Source organism: Oryzias latipes, chromosome 15 (assembly GCF_053564925.1).
Source record: "Oryzias latipes strain Hd-rR chromosome 15, Olatipes_Hd-rR_3.1".
Lineage (NCBI taxonomy): Eukaryota > Metazoa > Chordata > Actinopteri > Beloniformes > Adrianichthyidae > Oryzias > Oryzias latipes.
Genome location: NC_136251.1, coordinates 4,856,314 through 4,881,014, shown reverse-complemented (window position 1 = coordinate 4,881,014; position 24,701 = coordinate 4,856,314). Strand labels below are relative to the sequence as shown.

The following is a 24,701-nucleotide window of genomic DNA, read 5'->3' as shown; positions in this document are numbered from 1 at the left end:
TTTACTGGATGACGATGCTCCAAATGCCAAATCTAACAAAGAAACTGCCATCTTCTGGATGTGGGTGCAGGTTTGCTTCGTTCTTCCTGTGCCCTCTGTTTGATGAAAACTGTAAAGTTCGAGAGTTGAACGCTGTGGACTCTGAGCACCAGAAGAACCAGATGAACGATGACTGGAGGCTTTTTCAGCTGGAGAAGGCAACGTGCAACCAAAGACATCCGTTTAGTAAATTTGAAACAGGTCAGTGATTCTACTGGGCCTCATTCAAAACAGCAACACAAGGTTTTTCAGTGGATCAGATTCTGACGGAGTGGATGTTGGATGAAAGCGTTGCTGCCTTTCTGGCCCTGCAGTGATCAGAGGCCTGACGGTTGGTTAATGCAATAAGCAGAAAGCTTTACATTGGAGCATCTCACAGTAATATTTATCTCCGTACTTCTGTTCATTTCAGTTCATTTTGAGCACGTTTTAGTGGTTCCTAAAGAGAAAACCCATTGAAAGGAAAAGCTAGTCTGCTCTTCTCAAAGTGAACATTAAGGCCGCATTTACACTGCATGGTTCAAGTGACCCAATTCCGATTTTTTCCTCTCATGTGGCACAGCTCGGATGTGACCGGTGAACGTGTAAGCAGGAAAAGGGCTCATGGATTCCGATTTTGTCAAATCGGATACAGGCCTCATTCATATGCGGAAATAAACCGGATACGTGCGTTTGCGTGTGCCATGTAAGCAGACAAATCGGATATTCCCCAGTAAATGCGTGTCGTACGTCAGTGACGTAATCTCAGGACACCACCAACGGAGATCACATGACTTATTAAGGTGCTTCTGTGCGCTGATTTTGCTGTTCGAGGACAGCTGGAGCCCCATCAGCGTGTTATCTTTCAGCCATAGGTTTCAGACCGTAGTCAGAAACTGCTGTTATTTTGTGTCCGGTCCCGGTCGGGGCGCAAATATAACTAATCAAGCGGGACACCGTTGCTCTGGAACAGGCTAGAAGCCGTTTATTTCTTTGCTTGTGTTGCGGAGTGGGGGCGTGTATGATGGGGACCGCGCGTGCTGTGTGTGTGTGTGTGTGTGTGTGTGTGTGTGTGAGGAGAGGAGAGGGGGTGTGAGCGCGGAGCGGGGGAGTGTCAGAGAACCGTAAATCAAAAATAAGGTGTCTCCCCCAAAAGTTTTGGAGTCTTTCTTAACCCACTCTGGAGGCTGAGGGTTCAGAACGGAAAAGTGAACCCCGAAGGAGAATCCGCCTTTGGCCCTGGAGAAAAATCTCCCGTGCGCTTCTGACCACGGTCGGAAAAGAGAAGTCATTGCGCAGGAAAGGTTCAACACTTGGATCAAACTGTTAGTACAGCACAACGTCTGCAAACACTTCCTCATTCAAAACTCAGAGAGAGCACATAAGCCGGCCGAGCAGCCCCCCTTTTTCCTCTCCCCTCTGGAGCGCCCAAGGCAAAGCCTCCTTCGTCGCTGAGTTGTCACCATGACAACCGCAGTCACAAAGTCCGAAGGAGGTCCGCGGAAGGCGGAAATGCTGCTACGTAGTCCTCAGAACGTCTACGTTTGATAGTTTCAGCATTGTGTAGTGTAAATGCAAAAATCTGATACGGGTCACTTTTAAAAGATGATGTAAGCGGGTCGTCAAAAAAATCGGATATAGTCAGAAAATCGGATTTGGGCATCAAGACCTGCAGTGTAAATGTGGCCTATGACACTTCATTGTTTCAATAAAAACATTTTTGAGCCACAATAGCTCCTTCCATTCTTCATTTCCCCTCTTTTTTCATGTTGTGAGCACAGTTGACTGTATTCGGTTCATTTCACTGAAGTACATGTGTTATATTTCTGTTGGTTTTTCTGTTAACTTTAGCTGTGGTTTTGGAAAATAACAACAGTTTTTATCCTGGTTTTACCTTTGTCTCATTAACATGTTCTTTTTCTCTTTATTGCCCTTAAAAACATCTTTCACTGAAGTTTATGCAAAGCTCCACACAGTCAGAGACTAACGATTAGATTTCAGTTTGTCACAAAAGTCGAGGTAGTTTGTTTTTTATCAGCACAAGTTTTTTTTTAATCCAAATCCATTTGGTATTTTTCTAGGTAATAAATGGACTCTAGAGACCAGACCATGTGAAGAAGGCATTGATGTCCGTCAGGAGCTGCTGAAGTTCCACTCCACGTATTACTCTGCTAACCTGATGGGTCTGTGCGTGTTAGGACGAGGTGAGACTTTACATTAATGTTTACATCTCTGACAGTATTCATTCTGCCTTTGCAGCGGTTCATTTAAGGTGAAAATAGTCGGGATATTTTAGATTATGATGAAACAATTTCCATCTTTATGCTTTTCTTTAGTTTCTAAACCATATGCTGTCTTCGTCATTTCCTTAATACCTTTAGAGTCACTTGATGAGCTCATGTCTACAGTGTTGAAGTTGTTTGGAAAAATCCAGAACAAAAGTGTCCCCATCCCAGAATTCAAAGAGCACCCATTCCAGGGAGAGCAGCTGAAAGTAAGTCGTTTGTTTTTTTTAAAGAACCTTGAACGCCTCACGATGACTTCTTACTTTCAGACAGCAATTAGGTCCTTTTTTGTATAAAAATGTTCAATTTTCCTTTTTGAAATGTCAGGAAATTCCTGTTTCTTTTCTTTTTCAGCAACTCTTCACCGTGGTTCCAGTCAAAAACATCAGGAAGTTACACGTGACCTTTCCGATCCCAGACCTACTGAAGTATTACAGATCAAAACCTGGACACTATGTGGCTCATCTGATAGCTCATGAGGGACCTGGAAGTCTGTTTGCTGTTCTGAAATCAAAAGGTACACATGCTGCAGAAAACCAAAAGGGTTCTGGTGATCTACATCTGATTCTTTGTATGTCTAGACATGCTTGTTTTTGATCTGTGACATGTTTATCCATTAAATGTCCAGGCTGGTTGGACTCTCTGGTTGGAGGACCAAAGGAAGGAGCGAGAGGTTTCATGTTCTTTGTGGTGAAAATGGATTTGACGGCAGAGGGCCTCTGTGAGTAGCTCGTTTGACTCTGTCTGCTGCTTTTTCATTGCTTCAGTTTGCTTGGTGTGCAGAAATCCTTCCCATCTGTGCGCAGAATACATGCAGTGAACTGTGATCTGCTGTTTCAGTGCACGTCAATGACATCATCCTCCACCTGTTCCAGTACATTCACAAACTGCACACAGAGGGGCCGCAAGAATGGGTGTTTGAAGAATGCAAGGTTCAGTTCATTCATAATTATTGTTTCAAAGGGACAACTTCACCCTGGTTACCTGTAAATACAGCGGAGGAAATGTTTGATCTGTTGCTGCTTTTGTAAGTTTGCCCAATTAAAAAGAAATTCACAGTCTGTCATCATAATGGTAGGTAGGCAATAAGAGTATTTGGTCTCCTAGTAACCATAAAGGCTGCATTTCCACTGCAGGTCTGAGTTTTGAATCAGGAAGTGTTTGCAGACGTTGTGCTGGACTAACAGTTTGATCCAAGCAAAGACATAAACGGCTTCTAGCCTGTTCCAGAGCAACGGTGTCCCGCTTGATTAGTTACTGTTTGCGTCCTCACTGGGAAACATACTTCTATCAAGATCATGGCGCGTCCAAGCCAGTCTCTGGACCTCTATCCTGTAGAAAACATATGGAGAGAGCTGGAGCTCAGAGTTGCCAATGATGTAGAAGTCATTCATAAAGAAGAGTGGAGCAAAATACTTCCTGTGTGCAGAAACCTGCTCATCAACTACAAGAAACCTCCAACATCTGTGCTGATCATAAGGGTTTTACCACAAAGTACTAAGTCTTTGGTTCAAATACTTCTTTCTCTCAATGAAATGCAAATAAATGTATATCAATTCTTTAAAGGGAAATTCTTGATTTCCTATCTCTCACTGTTTAAATGAACATACCATAGGAATGTCAGACTGTCAAACCTACAAAATCAGCAAATACTTATTTCCTCATCTTAGTGACACTTTATCATAAACCAATTCAGACCTTCCAACAACTACATTTTCCACACATGAATTAAGTGAAATGAAGATCTGAGCTCATGGCCATGCTGCAGTGTTCATGGAATCAGCTGTCTGAAGTGTTTGCTTTTGGATTTTTTATTCTGCGGCTCCTCTTGTTTAACCTGTTTTCTCTCCATTTGCTGGCAGGAATTATGGAGAATAGACTTCAGGTTTGAGGACAAGCAGCGCCCCCGAGACTACACCTCTAAAGTGGCGAGTTTACTGCATGTAGGTTTGCTTTTGGTGGGTTATTTTGAAAGAGAGAATTAGGACAGAATGTAATGTCGGCACTACCTCCCATCCTCAGAATACCGGCCTTCTGTTAAGCAGCACTGGTTCTAACTGGACAGGGACATGTGTCACACGTTTCTCTTTGTGTTGCAGGACTACCCTCTGAAAGAGGTTCTCTCCGGAAAGCACATTTGTGAGGAATTCAGGCCAGATCTGATTCAGATGGTCCTGGAAAAGCTGACCCCTGAAAATGTCAGGTCAGTGAGGCAAGAATGAGCCTTTGGTCACACAAAGAAAATTGTGAAGCAATAAACATATAGTGGCCTTTATAGACAGAGTAAACAGCTTAACTGATCTGATTTTACTGTCAAATTAGGTGGGGGCCAAACATGTCAGGAAGTAGGACAACCTGAAACCTCCAGCAGATCCAGTCCAGTTAGTGGTGGTTATGAAGTGGGATTTAGGTCTAGAGAGAACAGAAAGTGGATTCAGCATCCTGCACATTTTTTTAGATAAAGAATCCTAAAACCCTTAAACCCAGTGAGGAAAACCACTGAAACTGGCAGACGTGGTGGAGATAGAGAATGGAGCTGTAAAGGGGGATAAGACAGCAGGACCATCCAAATCCTCTGTCCTGATCCTGTTGGAAAATACAAATTCCAAGAAGAAGGAGTGGGAGTGAAACTGTTAGATCTCTGTAAAATATATAACAATATATATGCTTCCTTCTCCCACTGCAGATGGCTAATATCAGGGCTTAAAAAAGAAAGGGCTTCCAATCTGCCTGATGTAGAACTGAAACAACTTGTGAATGATGTCTCTGTTGCAGCACTTGACTGCAGTTTTAGAACAGACTGGGTGCAGATGAAGTCATTCTATGAATGCGACTGTTTCCAGAGTGACAGTGGTGTCAAAGTCATTTGAAGGACAAACGGACAAGACGGAAGAGTGGTACGACACGCAGTACAAGCAGGAGGCCATTTCTGAAGAAACCATCAAGGTCAAGGAAATACTATTTAGTCTGTTTGATTATTCTGCTGCATTCATCTGTAGAATCTGCAGCTTATTATATACTGAATATACATTTTTATTTCAGAAATGGTCAACTCCTGGCTTAAATCCCAACTTCAGTTTACCCAGAAGAAACGAGTTCATCCCAACGAACTTTCAGATTTACCCTTTGGAGGAAGATTCTAGTTCAGGTCCCACGCTGATCAAAGTGAGTGTTTGATTGCTGATCAACAGCAGCTAAAACTGGAGTGCTAGATCCATCCATCCACCCACCCATCGATCCACACATCCCCATCTGTCCATCCATCCATCCATCCATCCATCCATCCATCCATCCATGCATCCATCCATCCATCCATCCATCCACACATCCCCATCTGTCCATCCATCCATCCATCCATCCATCCATCCATCCATCCATGCATCCATCCATCCATCCATCCACCCATCCATCCATAAATTCAAATTCAAATTAATTTTATTTATAAAGCACCTTTCATGTAGAACAGACAGCTCAAAGTGCTTTCCATAAAAAACAAACAAGAATACAATAAAAACAAACCCCACATATGAAATAAAATCATTAAATAAGCCCCTCATAATAAAACACACAAAAACAAGCACAAGTAAAAGATAAATGACAGAGATTAAGAAAAGAGAACCCAGAAGGCGCCCTGTCCTCCTGTTGGCCGGGGTGTCAGCATCTATGCAACACAAGCACAACTCATCCCCAGCACCCCCCACCCCAGAGACCCCCAACCCTCCGGCCCAGAGCATCAAGAGATGCCAGAGGACAAGCATGGCCAGAATCTCTTGGAGCCCGAACACTATCACCCCCGCCAAGGGTGAGAAAACACTCGTAAACAATCTAAAATGTAAAAGTAATAAAATAAGAAAGTTAAAATATAAAAACAGGTAAAATATGCAAATATTAATTCAAATAAAATAAGATAAGATGATTTAGTGCCTAAAAAAGTAAAATATAAATTAGAATAAGTTAAGATATAAAAGGACTAAAAGACATTAAACAAATAAATATTTGATAAAATAGCATATAAAATATAAGAGTAAAGATACCACGTATAAGATCTAATTATATTCTTTTTAAAAACCTCAACAGTGGATGAGGCCCTCACATCCTCAGGCAGGCTGTTCCACAGACGAGGTCCGTAGTGTCTAAACGAGGCCTCGCCATGGATTTTTGTCTTGACTCTAGGGACCATCAGCAGGCCCGCGCCTGAGGATCTAAGGCAGGGGTCGGGAACCTTTTTGGCCAAGAGAGCCATAAATGCCACATATTTTTAAATGTAATTTCGAAAGAGCCATACAATAATGTAGTGTCCCTTTCCCACACTGAGGCACTGAGACTTAACCTCTTTTAAGGTTCTTTATTCTGGTTACTGCAGACCGCAACAAACGCCGTACAATTAATTCAGCAACTCCTGAATCTCTCCCGCCGGGACGACAGCGCTTCTCCCAACTTTATATTCCCTTCCTCCCGCTCCAGCCCCTCCCATTTCCCTTAATCGGCCCATAGCTGAACCCCATTGGTCCAAACTACCTAACAACAGGCTGAGCGACAGAACTGAGGGCCAATCAGATCTCTGCTTGATCGATGCGTTCCATGAACTCCAGAACTTTTAACGCGGCCCAACAGCCAAGTTTAACTCAGTCCGCAACAATATGTTTAAAACTAAATATTCAAATGAATGTCTGCATTTGATGTAATTTCAACATTTATAAAGTACAATAAGTCTGTGGATTCTTTTTAATAACACTGTTATTCTGTTGCTAATAAATGATGAGTATTTCTCGTGGTAGTTTTGCAGATGGTCTAGTCTGGTTGATACGTGGTGAGTTTCTGCTTCATGCAGACGTTGAGACTTTAAACGTGATCGTAGGTCTGAATGTTCTATAGATGTGAGACAGATTGATCACATGCAGACATGGAGCCAAACGCACACTCACACGCTGCAGTGAGTGACAGGCAAAATGCAGTCTTGGTTACTTGATTGACGTGTTTTTCAAAGCTAAGTTCTGCATCTAAAATCACACCGAGGTTCCTTACTGGATCACATATTTTCATAAAGTTGGTTGACAGATAAAATTGGACCCTATCTCTCTCAGCTTCAGAACCAATCCACCCACCCATCCATCCATCCATCCATCCATCCATAAATCCATCCATCCATCCATCCATCCATCCACCCATCCATCCATCCATCCATCCACCCATCCATCCATCCATCCATCCATCCATCCATCCACCCATCCATCCATCCATCCACCCATCCATCCATCCATCCATCCATCCATCCATCCATCCATCCATCCATCCACCCACCCATCCATCCATCCATCCATCCATCCATCCACCCACCCATCCATCCATCCATCCATCCATCCATCCATCCATCCATCCATCCATCCATCCACCCATCCATCCATCCATCCATCCATCCATCCATCCATCCACCCACCCGTCCATCCATCCACCCACCCACCCATCCATCCATCCATCCATCCATCCATCCATCCATCCACCCACCCACCCATCCATCCATCCATCCATCCATCCACCCACCCGTCCATCCATCCACCCATCCATCCATCCATCCATCCATCCATCCATCCATCCATCCATCCATCCATCTCATTTTCAGAAAGACTGGTCCCTGAGATGATCAGATTTATACCTAATAAGGCCATGACATGTGACAGCTGTAAAATGAAGAGTTTTAGAGAATTTAAGAATATAAAAACAGGATGGTTCTTTTTCCTTCAGAACTCTCCTTTGAGCAGAACGTGGTTCAAGCAGGACAACAAATTCTGTCTCCCCAAGTTGTGCCAGAAGTTTGCTTTTTTCAGGTGAGTCATTGATAAAGAGGAATCACGTAGCTGTAAATAAAGCTTTCATTGGACTGATTCACTTATCCCTGCTTCCCATCTGTTACCATTACTTTAAAGTGTTTATTGTGACCATTTTCTCTTGGCTGCTCAGGTTTTTGAGTTATTTAAGAGCTAATGAATAGAAAGTTCATATCCATTTACAGTTTCACAGCATTTGCAACACTGCAAATAAAACTAAAACTGAATCATTTGAAATTTGAAACATGGTTTTCTCTGAATTTTTCATTGATGTATAAATGAGATTTTTTCTTCAGTTTATGTTTCTACTGTGTCTTGATGGTAGATTGGTCATTTTTATTTGCTGGACAGTCCTCTGGTGTTCTAATGATGCTTATTTACAGTGTGAACAGATCACAGCCATGAATATATCAGAATAAATACTTTCTTGGGATTCACTTGATTCTGTTGTTTCCATCATTCTCCGGTTGAAACAGACATTGAAGTTGCATACTGGTCACCAGGTCCATCAGCTGTTCTGATTGTGTTCATGATGGGTGTTTATTTTACCAGAGAGCTAATGCAGCTCCTGTGTTTCTTTGACTTGTCCTTTTTGTGTTTCTCTTTTTTCCCTTCATCAGTCACTACATCTACACAGATCCTCAGCACTGGAACATGACGGAGTTGTGGATCAAATTGCTGAAGGATGATCTAAATGAGTTTACATACCCGGCTCTCTTAGCTGGGCTGGAGTATGACATCAGCTCACAGAGGAATGCCATTACTGTGAGTAAACTATCTAAAGTTTGAAGGAATCTGAGAATCTGAGTGTCACAAGTGCTTCTGGGAAATGTGGATGTATTGAAGACTGGCGCATTCATAACAACAAAACATTTGTAAAATGCCTCAAATGCTCATGCTTACGATCAGCTGTCAGAGCGATGAACGTGGGCGACAGAAGGTAAATTGTCCCAGAAATGACCCCCCCCCCCCCAAAAAAAAGACAACAGTCCTCTGCACAGTCTTAAAAGTGGACTAACTGACACTAAACAAACTGTAAAAGAACAGCAGGTACATAAATGACTGGAAGCAGACATAATTAAAAAAAATCAATCATCTGCTAGTTAAAATACACATTTACTTTAGAATTTTAAAATCCATCAAATGCATAATTTAAAATATGATTTGAAATCAAACGTCAAAGATAAAATGAAAACATATTCACCGAATTGGCTCAAAAAATGACAGGCACACAGCGTCCTGGCCACCCACTAGAATTCGGTACTTTGCCGGGAAGCTCCGCCCCTTTTAATTGAAAGGATTTGATGCCAGAGCCACACACCCCAGGTGTCACCCATCACATAAGTTTAACTGTTAAGGAAATAAATAGATGCATATAGTATTTCTCAGTCAAGATAATACCAGCATGCAGAGCCTCAGAAAAGTGTTACATGCTTTCCAACTTAGTAACCTAAAACCTATTTTAGGAGTTAAGGGTTTGATTTCCTGTAAATGTCATCCAGAGAAGCTTCATTTCTGCTGCAGGTCAGACACAGGAAGCTCAAAGAACCCCTTCACACATGACACATGACAACAAGCTAAGGATGCTTTACCAACCACTTCTAGACATGTTTGTTTATAACTGCGCATTGAGAACACGTGCCTGTCACACGTATCTGTCACATGTACCTGTCACACCTACCTGTCACATGTCACATGTGCCTGTTATACGTACCTGTCACACTGTTACACATACCTGTCACACGTACCTTTCACCCTGTCACACGTACCTGTCACACGTCACATGTGCCTGTTATACATACTTGCCACACGTACCTGTCACCCTGTCACACGTACCTGTCACATGTCACATGTGCCTCTTATACGTACCTGTCACTTATACCTGTCACATACACCTGTCACACGTACTTTCCATACGTCACATGTACCTGCCACATGTACCTGTCACCATGTCACATACACCTGTCACACGTACCTGTCACATGTACCTCTACGGGGGGTTAAACACTATGGGTACTGTGGGTTTTTGTTGGGTCCTGAAGGAGCAGCCACTTCTTAAGGGAGCACAGGTGTCTTGAAGTTCTCGTCAGGCTCATAAGGGACGTTATGAAAATCCAACGTACCACTGTGCGTGTGGTCAGTGTATCATGCGCACAAAGTAAATCTTTACTCGTAAGTGTAACTGAAGTTCCACGCATTTATGACGTACATGTGATGCTGTTGTACGGTGCCCTTACATGGACTCTAGTCATAAGTGAGGAGCTACTGAGCGCACATGAATGCTGCAAGCTTGGGGTGTTCAGGTGAGACGGAGATGTCCACACAAACTACTCTCTGATTGTCTAATTTCCTAATTTCTAACAGTCAGGCTGCACACATGGAGCGCACTTATATAAGCAACACTGACAGGCTCCTCACACAGTCTGCTAACCTTTTGGTCGGTTAAAACCATGAAGTCCATACAACACGACTCCATCTCACATACCGCACCCTTACTTGCTCTTGCATGTTGTATAAGTGTTCACTACGACCCGCCGCCCGCAGCATTCTCATAGAAAAAAATGTGGATAAACATTTTCTCGATGCACTCACTGAGCGCTCTACGATCTTGATGTTTAATGCGAGCCACCTGTATGCCCCGTTTGAGCTTCTTTCACCTACAGGCAGCCCGGTTCCACACGTAAAGGCAGTTGTGACTGAGGCTTTAAATGTGTCATGCTGGGACACAGTGGTGTTGGTCTGAGTCCGATCTTATTCCCAGTTCATTTGAATGATCTGTCGTGTTTAGTCCATGTTCTGGAAAAACTGGAATGTTCTGCTATATGTCTATCTCTGTTGAGCTTCCAAATGTTTATAGTACTTGTTTCTGTTCTTAAAAAGTACTTGTTTCAACCTTAAATGTCACTGGCTTGGAAAATTGCTTTACATCTATTGTCAAACTGTAATTAACAGAATTAAACGAAGACCATTGACTGGCTTTTGTGTTTTGAGGCTGAACATAGAAATATTTCATTAAAAAGACTCCATCTTCTGTGGCTTTTTGCAGGTCTCCATCAAAGGTTACAGTGATAGACAGTCCATCTTGCTGAGGGAAATCGTCCAGAAAATGGTGACGTTAAAAATAAACCAGCTGCGCTTTGAAATCATTAAAGAAGAAGTAAGTTGTACTGCTCACTGTTTCAGCTCTTTCTTTGAACTTTATTCAAGCTTACAGAACACATTGATACAAACCCTGCAGTTCTTTAGGGTTTATGTCGGTCTCTTCTCAGTACCAGAGGTATTTGAATAACTTTGGGGCTGAGCAGCCTCACCGACAAGCCATGCATCACCTTGGCCTGCTGATGACGGAGGTTGCTTGGACCAAAGATGAACTCCTTGATGCTTTGGAAGGTGGGGCCCTGCTTCTTCCTGTCAGTTTCTGCTAGAAACATTACATGTAAAGATTCCCTACTGTCAGTTAAGTCAGATGTGGAAAGAAAAACGTTTACAGACAATTGCGTTAAAGGAAACAATGATAGATACAATTCCATCTAGAATTAAGGAAACTGGTAAAACTTCAAAGTACCAAGCAAAACTAAAGTTGTATAGGAAAATTGAGTTTAAAGAAGTTATGTTTGGAACTACTGGTAAAGTTGATCCGGTTAGACAAAAACAATATTTGTTAGTCCCAGACTCTGCAATTTTTCCCACTTTCCCACTGTCCAGTATAGATAGATACACTTAAAGTGTGAGAGACAGAATGTAAAAAAAAAACAACCTAGCAAATCACATTGCTTGATTTTTATAGAATAGAATAGAATAGAATAGAATAGAATAGAATAGAAGAGGCTTTACTGTCATCGTGACATGTTCCCTACTCAACTAAATTCCAGAGAGTGTTATTCTGTCACATATCCAGAAAAGTAATCAACACAACATTTTAATATGCACTAGAAATACTAAGAACAAACAGTGAAGTTGGTTAAAATAATTTAAGGCAAAATTTAACAGAAAGAACTACCCTGCCCTTATACCTGTCCACTTACTGCACATTTTCCATTCCAGTTGCCCTCTTGTGTGGGTGTATGTATTTATGTGTGTGGGTCTGTCGGTTGAGTGTGGTGATGGTTGTGGGATAGAAACTGATGATGGAAAGCGGAGATGTGACCATGTCTTTGAGATCTTCATAAGCAGGTTATTCTCCTCACACTATCTGGACAGCCTCTCTACTTCAACCCTATAGGCCCCCTCGACCTCTTCAGTGATGAGTCCCACCATTACAGTGTCATCTGCATACTTCACAATGGTGTTACTGTGGTAGGTGGGGCACAGTCATACGTGTAGAGACTGTAAGAGCACTGAGCCGTTGTAACCTTGCGTTCACCATATTACATAGTTTGGTCAACTGATTAGTATAATGATGCAGAAAATAGGAATTTGGTCAATAATAGAATTTTATTTCAGTATGTTGTAATGTAACCCTGGTTGTCAATGACAGAGATCAAATGTTTCCTGTTGGTCTTCAGTAGGTTTGCACTGTAGTTGCTAATTTGGTCCATTCCTCCAGATCTTGTCCAGAGCTGAAATGTTTCAGGGCTGTTGTTCCTTCCACAAATTTTCTATTGGACTGAAGTCCTGATCACTCAAGTACCTTGAAAAAGTTTCTTACATAACCACTCCTTGGTTGTCCAGGTGATGTGTTTGAGATCACTGTCATGCTGGAATATCCAGCCATGTTTCATCCTCAATGTTCCCACTGACAGAAGGAGGTTTCTGTCCAACAACTTTTTCCGCAGAACAACTTGCTCAATGACAAATGTTTTCTTTGTCAATGTGTGTGGTAATCTTCTGTTTGTATTGTGTGTGATCTGGGCTAATGTGATGTGAGAGGTGCAAGGAGTCACTATACAATGGGGCAAAAAAGTATTTAGTCAACCATCAGTTTAGCAAATTGTATTTGACTTTCAAATTTCAGCCAATCAGATCAACCAGAAAGCTTACCGCCCCCAAGTGACAAAAACGCTTCTTAACACTGCGTGCAAACCCAGGAAGCGCGCAAAGCGGAAGTGAGCGCACAGGATCACCGCGGGCTCGCTCCGTTGGAATTACGCCTGCACGGTTGTAAGGTTCCTCAGTCAGTTCCTGAATACACCCGCTCAGTTGTCTTTGCACTCATTCAATTTATGGCAGCCGTGAAACACCATACATTCACAACAATTACAATTTTAAATGTATAGTTCATGAATTTCAATTTCACCTTATAAAAGATAAAAAGTTTAAGGTCCCAGGTAATCTATATGCTAGCACAAAGAAGCCACGTGCTACAGGGTTCCTGATTCCGCGACGCGGCACTGTGACCAATCTGGGACTCTGATCTGGTAGTGACGTGTGGGTGGCGTCCGCTTCAAAACATGGATGTACCAACTGCTGTAAACATGATCAAGAATGGGTAATTACTAATTGTGGTTTGTGTCCGGTCAGATTAATATGAGTCCTAGACGGACATTTATAGGAACAAAGATATGAAAACGTCTGGAGCAAGATTTGCGAGATTTGCACCGCTTTGACATTTCGCACTGAGGTTATACCTATTGTTGGTGGCGGACGAGCGCTAATAAACAGTAAATACACAAAAGAAGAAGAATCTTTTCCCTGTTGCTACCTGTATTTCTGGCGCTGGTCCTGTATGTCCAACACTGGCTGGATGCACGTTCATAAAACTGCCTAGAGTGCGTCCTTGAACGCACCACACGTGGTGGTGTGAATGCAGCATGAAATTTAAGTTTGTATCTGTCCTCTATGGTTGAGAAAGGGGTGTACCGCCTCCTAAAGTTCCTGTTGTGCTTTGAGATCCCAATGACTGTGGCTGGTGGTTATTATAATCATTTAAAATGACCACCAAAAAAAAGCGTCGACAATCTTTTTATAGTCGATTAGTCAACGTCAATTCATTGACAGCCCTAGTGACCAAATACTTACATACACCATTATTTACAAATTAATTCTTTAGAAATCAGACAATGTGATTCTCTGATTTTTTTTTTAAATTCATTTTGTCTCTAATAGTTGAGGTTTTCCTATGATGATAATTACAGGCCTCTCTAATCTTTCTTAGAGAGAGAACTTGCATAGTTGTTGGCTGACTGAATCCTTTTTGCCCCACTGTGTGTGTGTATAAAAAAACACGTCCCTCTCATCCTTCCAGTGGTGGTTTCTTACCCAGAGGCCCGGGAGTTTGAGGCTCCTGCAGTATCTTAGCTTTTCCTAGCACTGTGCTTTTCTGGACTGAGAGGTCTGAGGTCTATCCAGGTGTCTGTTGTAGCCACTCCTCCAGCTTGGGGGTTAATGCTCCGAGTGCTCCAATTACCACAGGCACCACTGTCACTTTCACTTTCCATGCTTTCTCCAGTTCTTCTCTGAGTCTCTGGTATTTCTCCAGTTTCTCATGTTCCTTTTTCCTGATGTTCCCATCGCTTGGCACTGCCACATCCACCACAACAACTTTCCTCTGTTCTTCATCCACCACTACAATGTCTGGTTGGTTCTCCATTACCATCCTATCAGTCTGTATCTGGAAGTCCCACAGGATCTTTGCTCTGTCATTCTTCACCACCTTCGGAGGTTTTTTCCCATTTTGATCTTGGGGTTTTCAGTCCATATTCTGCACATATGTTCCTGTATATTATTCCAGCCACTTGATTGTGGCGCTCCATGTATGCTTTCCCTGCCAGCATCTTACACCCTGCAGTTATGTGCTGGATTGTTTCAGGCGCCTCTTTGCACAGCCTACACCTTAGGTCTTGTCTGGTGTGGTAGATCTGAGCCTCTATGGCTCTGGTGCTCAGCGCTTGTTCCTGGGCTGCCAGGATGAGTGCTTCGGTGCTGTCCTGTAGGCCAGCCCTTTCTAGCCATTGGTAGGACTTCTTGATATCAGCCACTTCAGTTATGGTCCGGTGGTACATCCCATGCAGGGGTTTGTCCTCCCATGAGGATCTGTCCTCCAGCACTGTGTCCTCTGTTCTCCATTGCCTGAGACATTCACTGAGCACACTGTCATTTGGGACCTTGAGCTTGATGTAATCATGCATCTTGGATGTTTCATCCTGGATTGTGGCTTCTACGCTCACTAGTCCTCAGCCTCTTTCCTTGCGGCAAGCATACAGTCTTAGGGTGCTGGATTTGGGATGGAACCCTCCATGCATGGTGAGGAGCTTTCGTGTTTTAACATCCGTGGCCTGTATCTCTTCCTTTGGCCATCTTATTATTCCTGCAGGGTATCTGATAACTGGCAGTGCGTGGCTGTTTATTGCCCGGGTCTTGTTTTTGTCATTGAGCTGGCTTCTCAGGACTTGCCTTACTCGTTGGAGGTGTTTAGCTGTTGTGGCTTTCCTTGTTGCCTGCTCCAGGTTGCCATTTGCCTGGGGAATTCCAAGGTACTTGTAACTGTCCTCGATGTCTGCTATTGTTCCTTCTGGGAGTGAGACCCCTCCTGTGTGGACTACCTTGCCTCTCTTAGTCACCATCCGGCTGCATTTCTCGAGCCCGAATGACATCCCAATGTCAGTACTGTAGATCCTGGTGGTGTGGATCAGGGAGTCAATGTCACGCTCGCTCTTAGCATATAGCTTGATGTCGTCCATGTATAGGAGGTGACTGATGTTGGCCCCATTTCTGAGTCGGTATCCATAGCCAGTCTTGGTGATTATTTGGCTGAGGGGGTTCAGACTTATGCAGAACAGCAGTGGGGACAGAGCATCACCTTGGTATATCCCACATTTGATGGACACTTGTGCAAGTGGCTTCCCATTGGCTTCAAGGGTGGTTTTCCACAGCTTCATTGAGTTTCCTATGAAGGCTCTTAGAGTCCTGTTGATGTTGTACAGCTCCAAGCATTCAGTGATCCATGTGTGGGGCATTGAGTCATAGGCCTTCTTGTAATCAATCCAGGCTGTGCACAGGTTGGTGTGTCGTGACTTGCAGTCTTGAGCGACTGTTCTGTCGACCAGGAGTTGGTGTTTGGCTCCTCTGGAGTCTCTACCAATGCCCTTCTGTGTGTTACTCATGAATTGATCCATGTGCTTATTTATCTTGGTTGCAATGATGCCTGACATGAGCTTCCATGTTGTGGAGAGACAGGTTATTGGCCGCTAGTTGGATGGGACTGCACCCTTTGAAGGATCCTTCTGGATCAGGATCGTTTGTCCTTCCGTTAGCCATTCGGGGTGAGTCCCGTCTCTTAGCAGCTGGTTCATTTGTGCTGCCAGGCGCTCGTGGAGTGCGGTAAGCTTCTTTAGCCAGTAGGCATGTATCATGTCAGGGCCCGGTGCTGTCCAGTTCTTTATACCTGAGACTCTTTCTTGGATGTCTGCCACTGTGATGGTTACTGGATTCTGTTCAGGGAGGTTGCTATGTTCTTTTCTCAGAGAGACCAGCCACTGTGCATTGCTGTTATGTGCTGTCTCTTTTTCCCATATACTTTTCCAGTACTGTTCAGTTTCTAGCCTTGGTGGGTCTGCTCGGCTGTTTTGACCCTGCCACTGAGCGTACACTTTTGCAGGTTGAGTTGCGAAGAGCCTGTTTATTCGTCTGGCTTCATTGTCTCTTGTGTACCTCTTTAGGCAGCTGCTCAAGGCTAGGAGCCTTTGTTTGGCAGTTTCCAGTGCTTCAGGTATGGACATCTGGCTGTATCTCTTAGGTTCTTGCTTTCTCATTGTACCTCTTTGAGCCTCTGTCAGCTTACTCACATCCTTCCGAGTTGCCTTGATTTTGGCCTCTAACCGCTGCTTCCATGGTGGGTACTGTTTTCTTCCATGGTTGCTCTTGTAGCCAAGCATCTCAAGGATCACTGCTGCTGAAGTGTAAACCAGTTCATTGGTTTCTGTGATGGTTGTGGTAGGAATTGCCCTCAATGCTTCATTCACAGTTTCCAGTAGACTTTCAGGCGGTACATCACTTAACCGTTGCAGCTGGTGTCGGGGTTGCCTAGTGTTCATTGTAGACATGATCTTGTTTTTCAGGTCAGTTGCTGCCTTGCTCAGCGTAATTGTGGTTGTTGGGGCTGTGTACCCAAACTCAGGGTGGGAGTGTGGTATAACCTCCTCTCTGACCTGTTGTTCTGGCTCTCCCGTGGCATTGTATTGTATCGCTTCAATCTCAAGTTGTGATAGGAGTTGCCGTTTGTGTATGTTAGAGCATTGGGCTACCAGTTGTTTGGCAGTTAGCCTTGATTGTGGGTTTCGAAGCATCCATTCATTCCACATTCTCTGCATGTAGCCTCTCTGGGTGGGATTACTTGAGTAGTAGCATTCTAACAGAACCTTGTTCTCACATCTAGTCCATTTCCGTCTTGTTCCAGTAGCCCACTTTCCATCAGGGTGCTCTGGTCCCTCAGCACCTGACGCAGACCTTGTTTGGCCGGGTGACGTCTGAGCCGGCATGACATGTGGTTCATTGTCTCGCAGCTTCAATACTGTTGTGTCAATAAAAGCTGCAGACGAACACATTTCTTTAGCATGTTAACATAAAGGCTGTAAATATTGTGGCCTGGGACTTGCTTCTTCCTCTCTTCTCAAAACATTTTCCTTCCGTTTCGTTTCTGCTTATCCTGTGGCATAAGTGGGGTAGCCGTGGTGCAGAGGTAGAGTGGTCGACCACTGACTGACCTTACCCGCCCATGCATTGGTCCTGGTGGCTTTAGGTTGGCGGCAGTGTGTGAATGTGTGTGTGTTCACAGGTGAATGTGTCTGTGACTGCAAAGCACTTTATATAGAAAACGCTGTAAAAGTATACGCCATTTATCATTTTATCATTGATGAATCTCAACTATTTTTTTTTTTGCTTCAGGCTTTCATTTCATCTGCAGCACTTGCCTGAAGCATTCATCCTTATCTGTTATATTTTTTAGGACTAAGTTTTTACTGGAAATTCTCTAAATCAAATGAGGATGACCTGCAGAATCAAACCTGAAGTCCCTGCAGCTCAGATTTAAGGTTTTAGACTCATCTGTGGCTGGCATAAATATTTCCTTCGTATGCATCAAAACGGCTCAATTTCTATGAGTAAATTTATAGCTTTAATGATGAATTAACCTGTCTTATGAGTGTACTAATGAACAAACATGCTAAACAGAATAAAATGTTAAAGCAGTGACTCCTTCTCTTGACGTCAGTGTGAGAGAATCCATTTTTGATTCATGATCTGTGTTCCAGATGTGACCCTCCCACATCTGCACATCTTCCAAACTCAGCTGTTGTCACGGTTACATATTCAAGCCTTATTTCATGGCAACATCACTAAGGAGGTTTGTTTAAAGTTTTTATCGTTGTTATTGAAATATCTGTATAAATTCACAACTTTTATTTTTAACAGGATTGTTGCTTTTCATGTCAGTGTCATATGTTTAACATGCTTTTTCCCTCTGTGACATTTATAGTTTTGCATGCTAAAGAACTATCTATACCTCTAGACTACAAGTTTCGAAGACTGTATCTAAATGAATGTACTCAACAAACTGTCTGACGTTAGGCCACGTGTTAAGCTGAGGCTGGGACACGACTGATTGTCCGGAAACTGTAACCCGGTGTTTGTAATTCCTAGTCCTATATTTGAACTGCTGTGTTTAATTTTGTCTCCTGCGTATCTTCTCTAGTCTGCTCTTACCATGATGCAAATGGTGGAGGACACACTCACTGAGCATGCTCACACAAAGCCCCTCCCTCCACATCAGCTGATTCTTTACAGAGAATTTCAAGTTCCTAACTGTGAGTCTTTTCCAAAATACGCCTTTATGTCAAATAAAAATGCTCTTTTTTTTTGTTAAAAGTTCTTCAGTGAAAACAAATTGTGCCTACGAGAAAAGCCTTCATAGCAGCTACCTCTGTTTTGGCCATTCAAGCTAACTAGCCTTTCAAAAAACAATGCAGTCAAGTAGAAACAATAAAACACAAGATCCATGTCTCACTCTGCAGTACGGTGGCCGAGAACCGCCATTGCAGCAAAAAAAGGAAACAGCAAAAACGAAAGTAACTGCAAACAAAAAAGAGATGCAAACAAGAGAAAGTCACAGCAGAAGTGAATCGGGGACTGTTTTGCCAGTGACACCTCTGTCTGCCAGCTAGCATCTGTCGGAGCTTGCTTGTTCCGCCGGTGGACAAAGATCCACTGCAGGAGGAGAAGGAAAAGAAAAGAAAAAGCCGTTTGGCGGATTGATTTTTATTTTTGAGTCAACAAATGCAGCTTCATTGTGAAAACGAAAAAGGATTTCTGGTATTGACTTTTATTTTGAATTATGAGACAGATATGCTTCCTTACACATAAAGCGCACTGCTATGCAAATAAAAATGCGTGACACCAGGGGGCGCTGTTTCACAATTTTATTGGAATTCCGATAGAAAAACAGCATTTTACTATGCAAAAGATTTGAAGTTACTTTACAATACATTTAAAGCGAACCATGTTTTGAAATTATATTTTTTAATATTGAATTGTAAATAACTAAATACATTGTAAATTGAATTATAACATCAAAAACCCACAACAATTTAAAGTGCAATTCATTTTGTTTTATTTCATATTTCACTTTTTAAATTGTCAAATTGAATTCTAAATTTCATTATTGAATTCCAAGTGACAAAATATCTTTTTTTATATTCCAAGCCTGAATTGCAGATGAAATTTCATATTTCTTAGAATTATGACTAAAAAAATAATAATCTTTCACCCCTATAAATGTACACTTTACAGATGAACGACCTCCAAATCAAACTAGATTTCATAAATTCGTTTTTAAACCTCAAAAAGAACTTTTTGGTTACCAAACTTGTTTTCTGCTGTTAAAACATCTGTCTGACAGCATCTGCGGGCGTAAATTTGACTTTCTTTGGGGTGAATTTATTTTATGAATTGGAGCAACTTTGTGCACAAAAGTGTGAAAGTTTCTAACAGAATCTGTGGATTAAATCTTATTGAATTTTACAACTCTGTAAATACCTGCATACTTATCTCTGCGTCGTTATTTGTTTGTTTTTTTGTGTACATAAAATCTATAAAGCTTGTAACTGGTATTTAGTCAGTTCCCACACACCTGTAGTTTGAATCCTTCCATTCTTTAGTTTGTTTTTATGACGACAGATGTGGCTCATCATATCTTTTCAAGCACTTGATTTCTGTAGAATGAGTTTAGAGAACATTTGATTAATGAACATTGAAGCTTTATTTTAAAAGACAGTATTAACTTGTCTTGCACTTTTCTCTTCTCAGGTAGCTGGTTTGTTTACCAGCAGAAGAACGAGGTCCACAACAATTGTGGCTTTCTGATCTACTACCAGACAGACATGCAGAGCACCCACAGCAACATGCTGCTGGAGCTCTTCTGCCAGATCATCCATGAGCCGTGTTACAACACCCTGAGGACCAGAGAGCAGCTGGGTGAGACCACCGTCAGCAGGAACATTTTGAAATCCCAAGTTTTAATCCAAGAGGTAAAGCTCCATTTTTAGCTTCCGTGAAAGATGCACCTGCTCTGCTTCCAGGTTACATAGTGTTCAGTGGACCTCGATGCGCTGAGGGAGGGCAGGGCTTGCGGCTGATCATCCAGTCAAACGAGGAGCCACTGTACCTGGAGAGCCGCGTGGAGGCCTTCCTCTTTTCCATAGAACAAGCTTTGACGGAGATGAGCGAGGAGGTCTTCCAGAAGCACATCCAGGCTCTGGCCGTCCGCCGCCTGGACAAACCCAAGAATCTTTCTGCTGAAAGTGCCAAATACTGGGCTGAGATCATCTCCCAGAAGTACCATTTTCACAGAGGTCAGTGCCGTGGACTGTCCTCATGTTTCTGGTAACAGGGTTTATTGGCTGAAAGCTACTCCAAAACGGGGTTTGGGTATTGTTTAACCCTTGTGCTTTCCTATGACCCCACCCTTACATTGACGTGTTCTCCCTACCATGACAAAGGTGGATAAAGGTGGAAAGATTTCATGTAATCCATGGACACCAGTGAAGATCACAAATCATTGAAGAAAAAAGGTTCAGAGCACTGTCTAGTGGGTCTAGATGACCCAACTCCCAACGTTAAAGGGCCTAGGATAGCACAAGAGTTACAAAAACTAGGAGCTTCATTTCCAGAAGAAAATGCAGCGTTGAATGCTGTACTGCTGAATAAAAATTAAACTTAAAGGGTAATAAATGGCAAAAATAAAAATTAAAGAAATAAATGATCAAAGTTGCCCATAAATAAAGCAAAAGCAGCACAATAATAAAAAAGAGGTTTTTGTGAAAAATGCCAGAGCCGGGTATCGAACCAGCGAGCTTTTGCACCAAGGTTTCCCCATGTATTTCAATGGAGGCAGAAATCCTGGAATATCTGGAAAAGTTCAAAGATTTAAAGGACTAAAAGTCACAGCTGGAAAAAGCTGAAAGAGCTGAACATTTGAATAGTTGAACGGTTAAAATAGATGAAAAACTGTAGAAGGAGTTTAGCACCAAAAAATGGTGGACGATACTGGAATAAAGAGAAACAGGAAAACAACGGTTGAACGCTTGACAGGACTCAACCAACAAGTTCTGCCGTAATCGGTACTGTTCGATCACAGGTAGGCCGGCCAGGTGCTGCTTAAAACTATCCAAAAGTTAACCGTTGTCACCCCTCTTCTTCAGTGTAGAGTCTGAATGAATGTGGGTTTTCATTAAAGTCAATATTTTTGTTTGCTGAGTAGAAATGTGTATAAAAAGATCTAAACTGAGTCTGAAGCTGTGGGGTTGTTGATTTGTGAAAATGCTGACATTTGTGTTTCCCCTTCTGTTGCAGACAGCGTTGAAGTAGAGCATTTGAAAACGTTGACAAAAGAGAACATCATTGAGTTCTTCAGAGTAAGTGGAACAGTCATGTGATGCCTGGATGCACGGATCAGATGCACATGTCATGCATACCTGAGCTCACTACGTTACCATGAAGGACAACATCTGTGTGCAAAGATGTCATAAAAATGTTCAAACTTAATTTAGAACTTTATGGAAGTACACGTCTTTACTTTAAAGTCCCTCTGTGATCATCTTTTGATCTAAATAGATTCCCAGTGGTCTTTTCATTATAATGATGCCGTTTTTAGCCAAAATCCAAAAACTTGTCGTTCTCTAGAACATAGTTTCTGCAGAGCGGCTGAATTTTATTAGAAATTCACCTCTGAGTTGTGGGCGGGACCGTTGGCACTTGCTTCTGAGAGCTCTCCGTTTACACTCGATCTTACAGCCCCTTACAACCCCCTGACATTATCGGTGCAACAAAAATATTGGAGCCATCCAGCCGTAGGTTTTTGAGCCAGAGGCCAGCTTTATTTTTAAACCAGCAAATATTTCTCATCTACTTTGTGACCACAGGAATGGCTGGCAGTGACGGCTCCAAAAAGACGCAAAGTTTCTGTGCACGTCCTGTCCAGAAAGATGGATCCATGTGAGTACAAGTGGAGACTTCATTTGCACATGAGGCTGAGTTAAGCTTCTACATGACTTTGTTTGAATTAGGTCCAAAAGGGGCAGAGCTTCATTCCCAGAAGGGTGTCAAATTGACTCCTGCTCCCTCTCTGCCACAGGTAACTCATGCAATGTTTTAAAGCTTCCACTGAATTCATGGCCTCTTTCATCCAAGGGAAACATCTTTGTTCTCTGCAGCCCACTTTGGTTCAGGACGTGACGGGGTTCAAGAGAAGCCTGCCCCTGTTTCCACCAGCCAAGCCTCACATCAATGTCACGACTGTCAAAGTTTGATCAATCCTCTGAATGAGTGTCTGCTCGACAGGGGGACATAGGAATGGCTGTTTGTTTGAGGCATCTGATTGGTCAGTTTATAACTTGAAGAACGTGGACTAAAGAAAAAATATCATGAAAAAGGCATCAGATCAAAAATGGTTCTTCTGACCAATAGAATGACTAAATAATTGATGTGTATATTTTGATGTGTATTTAATAGTTAGGTGCTGTTGAGGACTTTAAAGAATGTTAGCTCCTCCATAAAGGTTTTTATTTATTAGGTTTATATTTGCTGAAAACTGTTACTCACTATTCACTGTGATACAAAAAGGATTTTGTTCTAATTTCCAAAATGCACAATACGTTGTTCTGTTGACCAGTCTTTTTTCAAACGGTGATATACATTGTTATTATATTGTTGTTGTTGGTATTTATATAATTATTATCTGTTTGTGTCATATACATTGTATTCTAATTATTAACATGTTTGAAACTAATTTAATAATATATATATTTGTTGCATTATGGTTCCTTTTGAAAACATTGAAAAGTTTCTATTAATATATTCATGGATTGGCAATAAGCATTTTGAATAAAACCCAGCAGCCGCTGTGCGTTTAGTTGCAACTGTTGTACAGGTGATTACTGGCTTTCTGCAGGGGAGGACGGGCGGGGCAAACCTGTCTGTCTGGGGAACGCAGGTTTTATGGAGTCAGACCACTCTGTGAGCCCACAGACAATGCTCATGGAAAGCTTTTGCTACAGCCATGCTGCAGGTGACAGGTAATACACGTAACGGTGAGGAAGGTGAGATGTAGGTGTGTCATTTTTTCAGACTGTGCAAGGGGCCCATAAGTGCTGTTCAAGTGATAAGTGTGCGCTTAGAATTTAGGACATTAGACTGTCCCAGGGTAGTTTGTGTGGACATCCACTGGGGTATCACCTGTGCACACCTATGGGTGCAGTAGTCATGCACGGTCAGCCAGTGTGCACACTCTGCTAATAATAGTGTGACATAAGGGAACCACTCATACGTCAAAAGCGGCATGCAAATTGCATTATCCTTTCAAAGACTTCCCAAAACACTTACCGCACACAAAATGGTACGTTCCTCTTTCATGACCTTCCTTAAGCTACAAGCCTCAAGGGAACTGAAAGGCATACCTGTGCTCCCCTTAAGCTCCCCGCCGCTTCTCTCCGCGACTATCTACGAGTTTGGACAACCCAAAACCCCGCCACACCAGTATGGGTCAAATATTTTAGGGGATGAATGTTTTGAACTGAGTGTTATCTACTAAACTCAAAGCACCTGCACAGGTTCCCCAGATAATAATAATTATTATTTATTAGATTTATCTGTGCTTTTCCAGACGCTCAAAGCGTTTACAGTGTGTCCATCATTCATTCATATTTGGTGATGGTATCTACTGATGTACCACAGCTGCCCTGGGGCAGACTGACAGAGGCGTGGCTGCCAGTTCACGCCTATGGTCCCTCTGACCATCACCAGGACATTCATGCACATTCACACACCAGTGGAGCCACACTGGAGGCAAGGAGGGTGAAGTGTCTTGCCCAAGGACACAACAACAGTTGGCTGGGGGGAGCGGGGATCAAACCGCTGACCTTTCAATCATTGGATGACCTGCTCTACCGCCTGCTCTCATTAAAGTGGTTCAGTTTGGTTCAATATGGGGAAGACTTGACAGCTATCTAAAAGACCACCAAGGATCCCCTCTAAAGTCTGGGTAAGACACAAAAGTTCCTAGCTGAGCAGGCTGGCTGCTCACTCAGCGCTGAGTCCAAGTAGACCAACAGAAAGTTTGTATTTCCATCCATCGTTTCACTTTCCT

The 24,701-nt window shown here is 42.6% G+C and overlaps 1 protein-coding gene across 1 annotated transcript in view; it reads left to right on the top strand.

The window, feature by feature from the left end:
* Nucleotides 1-23,475, top strand: part of LOC101163025 (insulin-degrading enzyme-like) — a 28,320-nt gene extending 4,845 nt beyond the window's left edge. Inside the window, exons 4-25 of the mRNA XM_023963161.2 lie at nucleotides 71-240; nucleotides 2,100-2,222; nucleotides 2,400-2,512; nucleotides 2,658-2,820; nucleotides 2,932-3,024; nucleotides 3,144-3,235; nucleotides 4,166-4,246; nucleotides 4,403-4,506; nucleotides 5,147-5,249; nucleotides 5,346-5,468; nucleotides 8,046-8,128; nucleotides 8,749-8,893; nucleotides 11,175-11,285; nucleotides 11,398-11,518; nucleotides 18,316-18,407; nucleotides 18,756-18,867; nucleotides 20,366-20,533; nucleotides 20,638-20,910; nucleotides 21,911-21,972; nucleotides 22,480-22,552; nucleotides 22,624-22,691; nucleotides 22,771-23,475. Coding sequence (XP_023818929.1) covers nucleotides 71-240; nucleotides 2,100-2,222; nucleotides 2,400-2,512; nucleotides 2,658-2,820; nucleotides 2,932-3,024; nucleotides 3,144-3,235; nucleotides 4,166-4,246; nucleotides 4,403-4,506; nucleotides 5,147-5,249; nucleotides 5,346-5,468; nucleotides 8,046-8,128; nucleotides 8,749-8,893; nucleotides 11,175-11,285; nucleotides 11,398-11,518; nucleotides 18,316-18,407; nucleotides 18,756-18,867; nucleotides 20,366-20,533; nucleotides 20,638-20,910; nucleotides 21,911-21,972; nucleotides 22,480-22,552; nucleotides 22,624-22,691; nucleotides 22,771-22,866 — 2,569 coding nt within the window. The 3' untranslated portion in view covers nucleotides 22,867-23,475. The remainder of the gene's footprint in view (nucleotides 1-70; nucleotides 241-2,099; nucleotides 2,223-2,399; nucleotides 2,513-2,657; nucleotides 2,821-2,931; nucleotides 3,025-3,143; nucleotides 3,236-4,165; nucleotides 4,247-4,402; nucleotides 4,507-5,146; nucleotides 5,250-5,345; nucleotides 5,469-8,045; nucleotides 8,129-8,748; nucleotides 8,894-11,174; nucleotides 11,286-11,397; nucleotides 11,519-18,315; nucleotides 18,408-18,755; nucleotides 18,868-20,365; nucleotides 20,534-20,637; nucleotides 20,911-21,910; nucleotides 21,973-22,479; nucleotides 22,553-22,623; nucleotides 22,692-22,770) is intronic.
* Nucleotides 23,476-24,701: the final 1,226 nt, after the last annotated feature.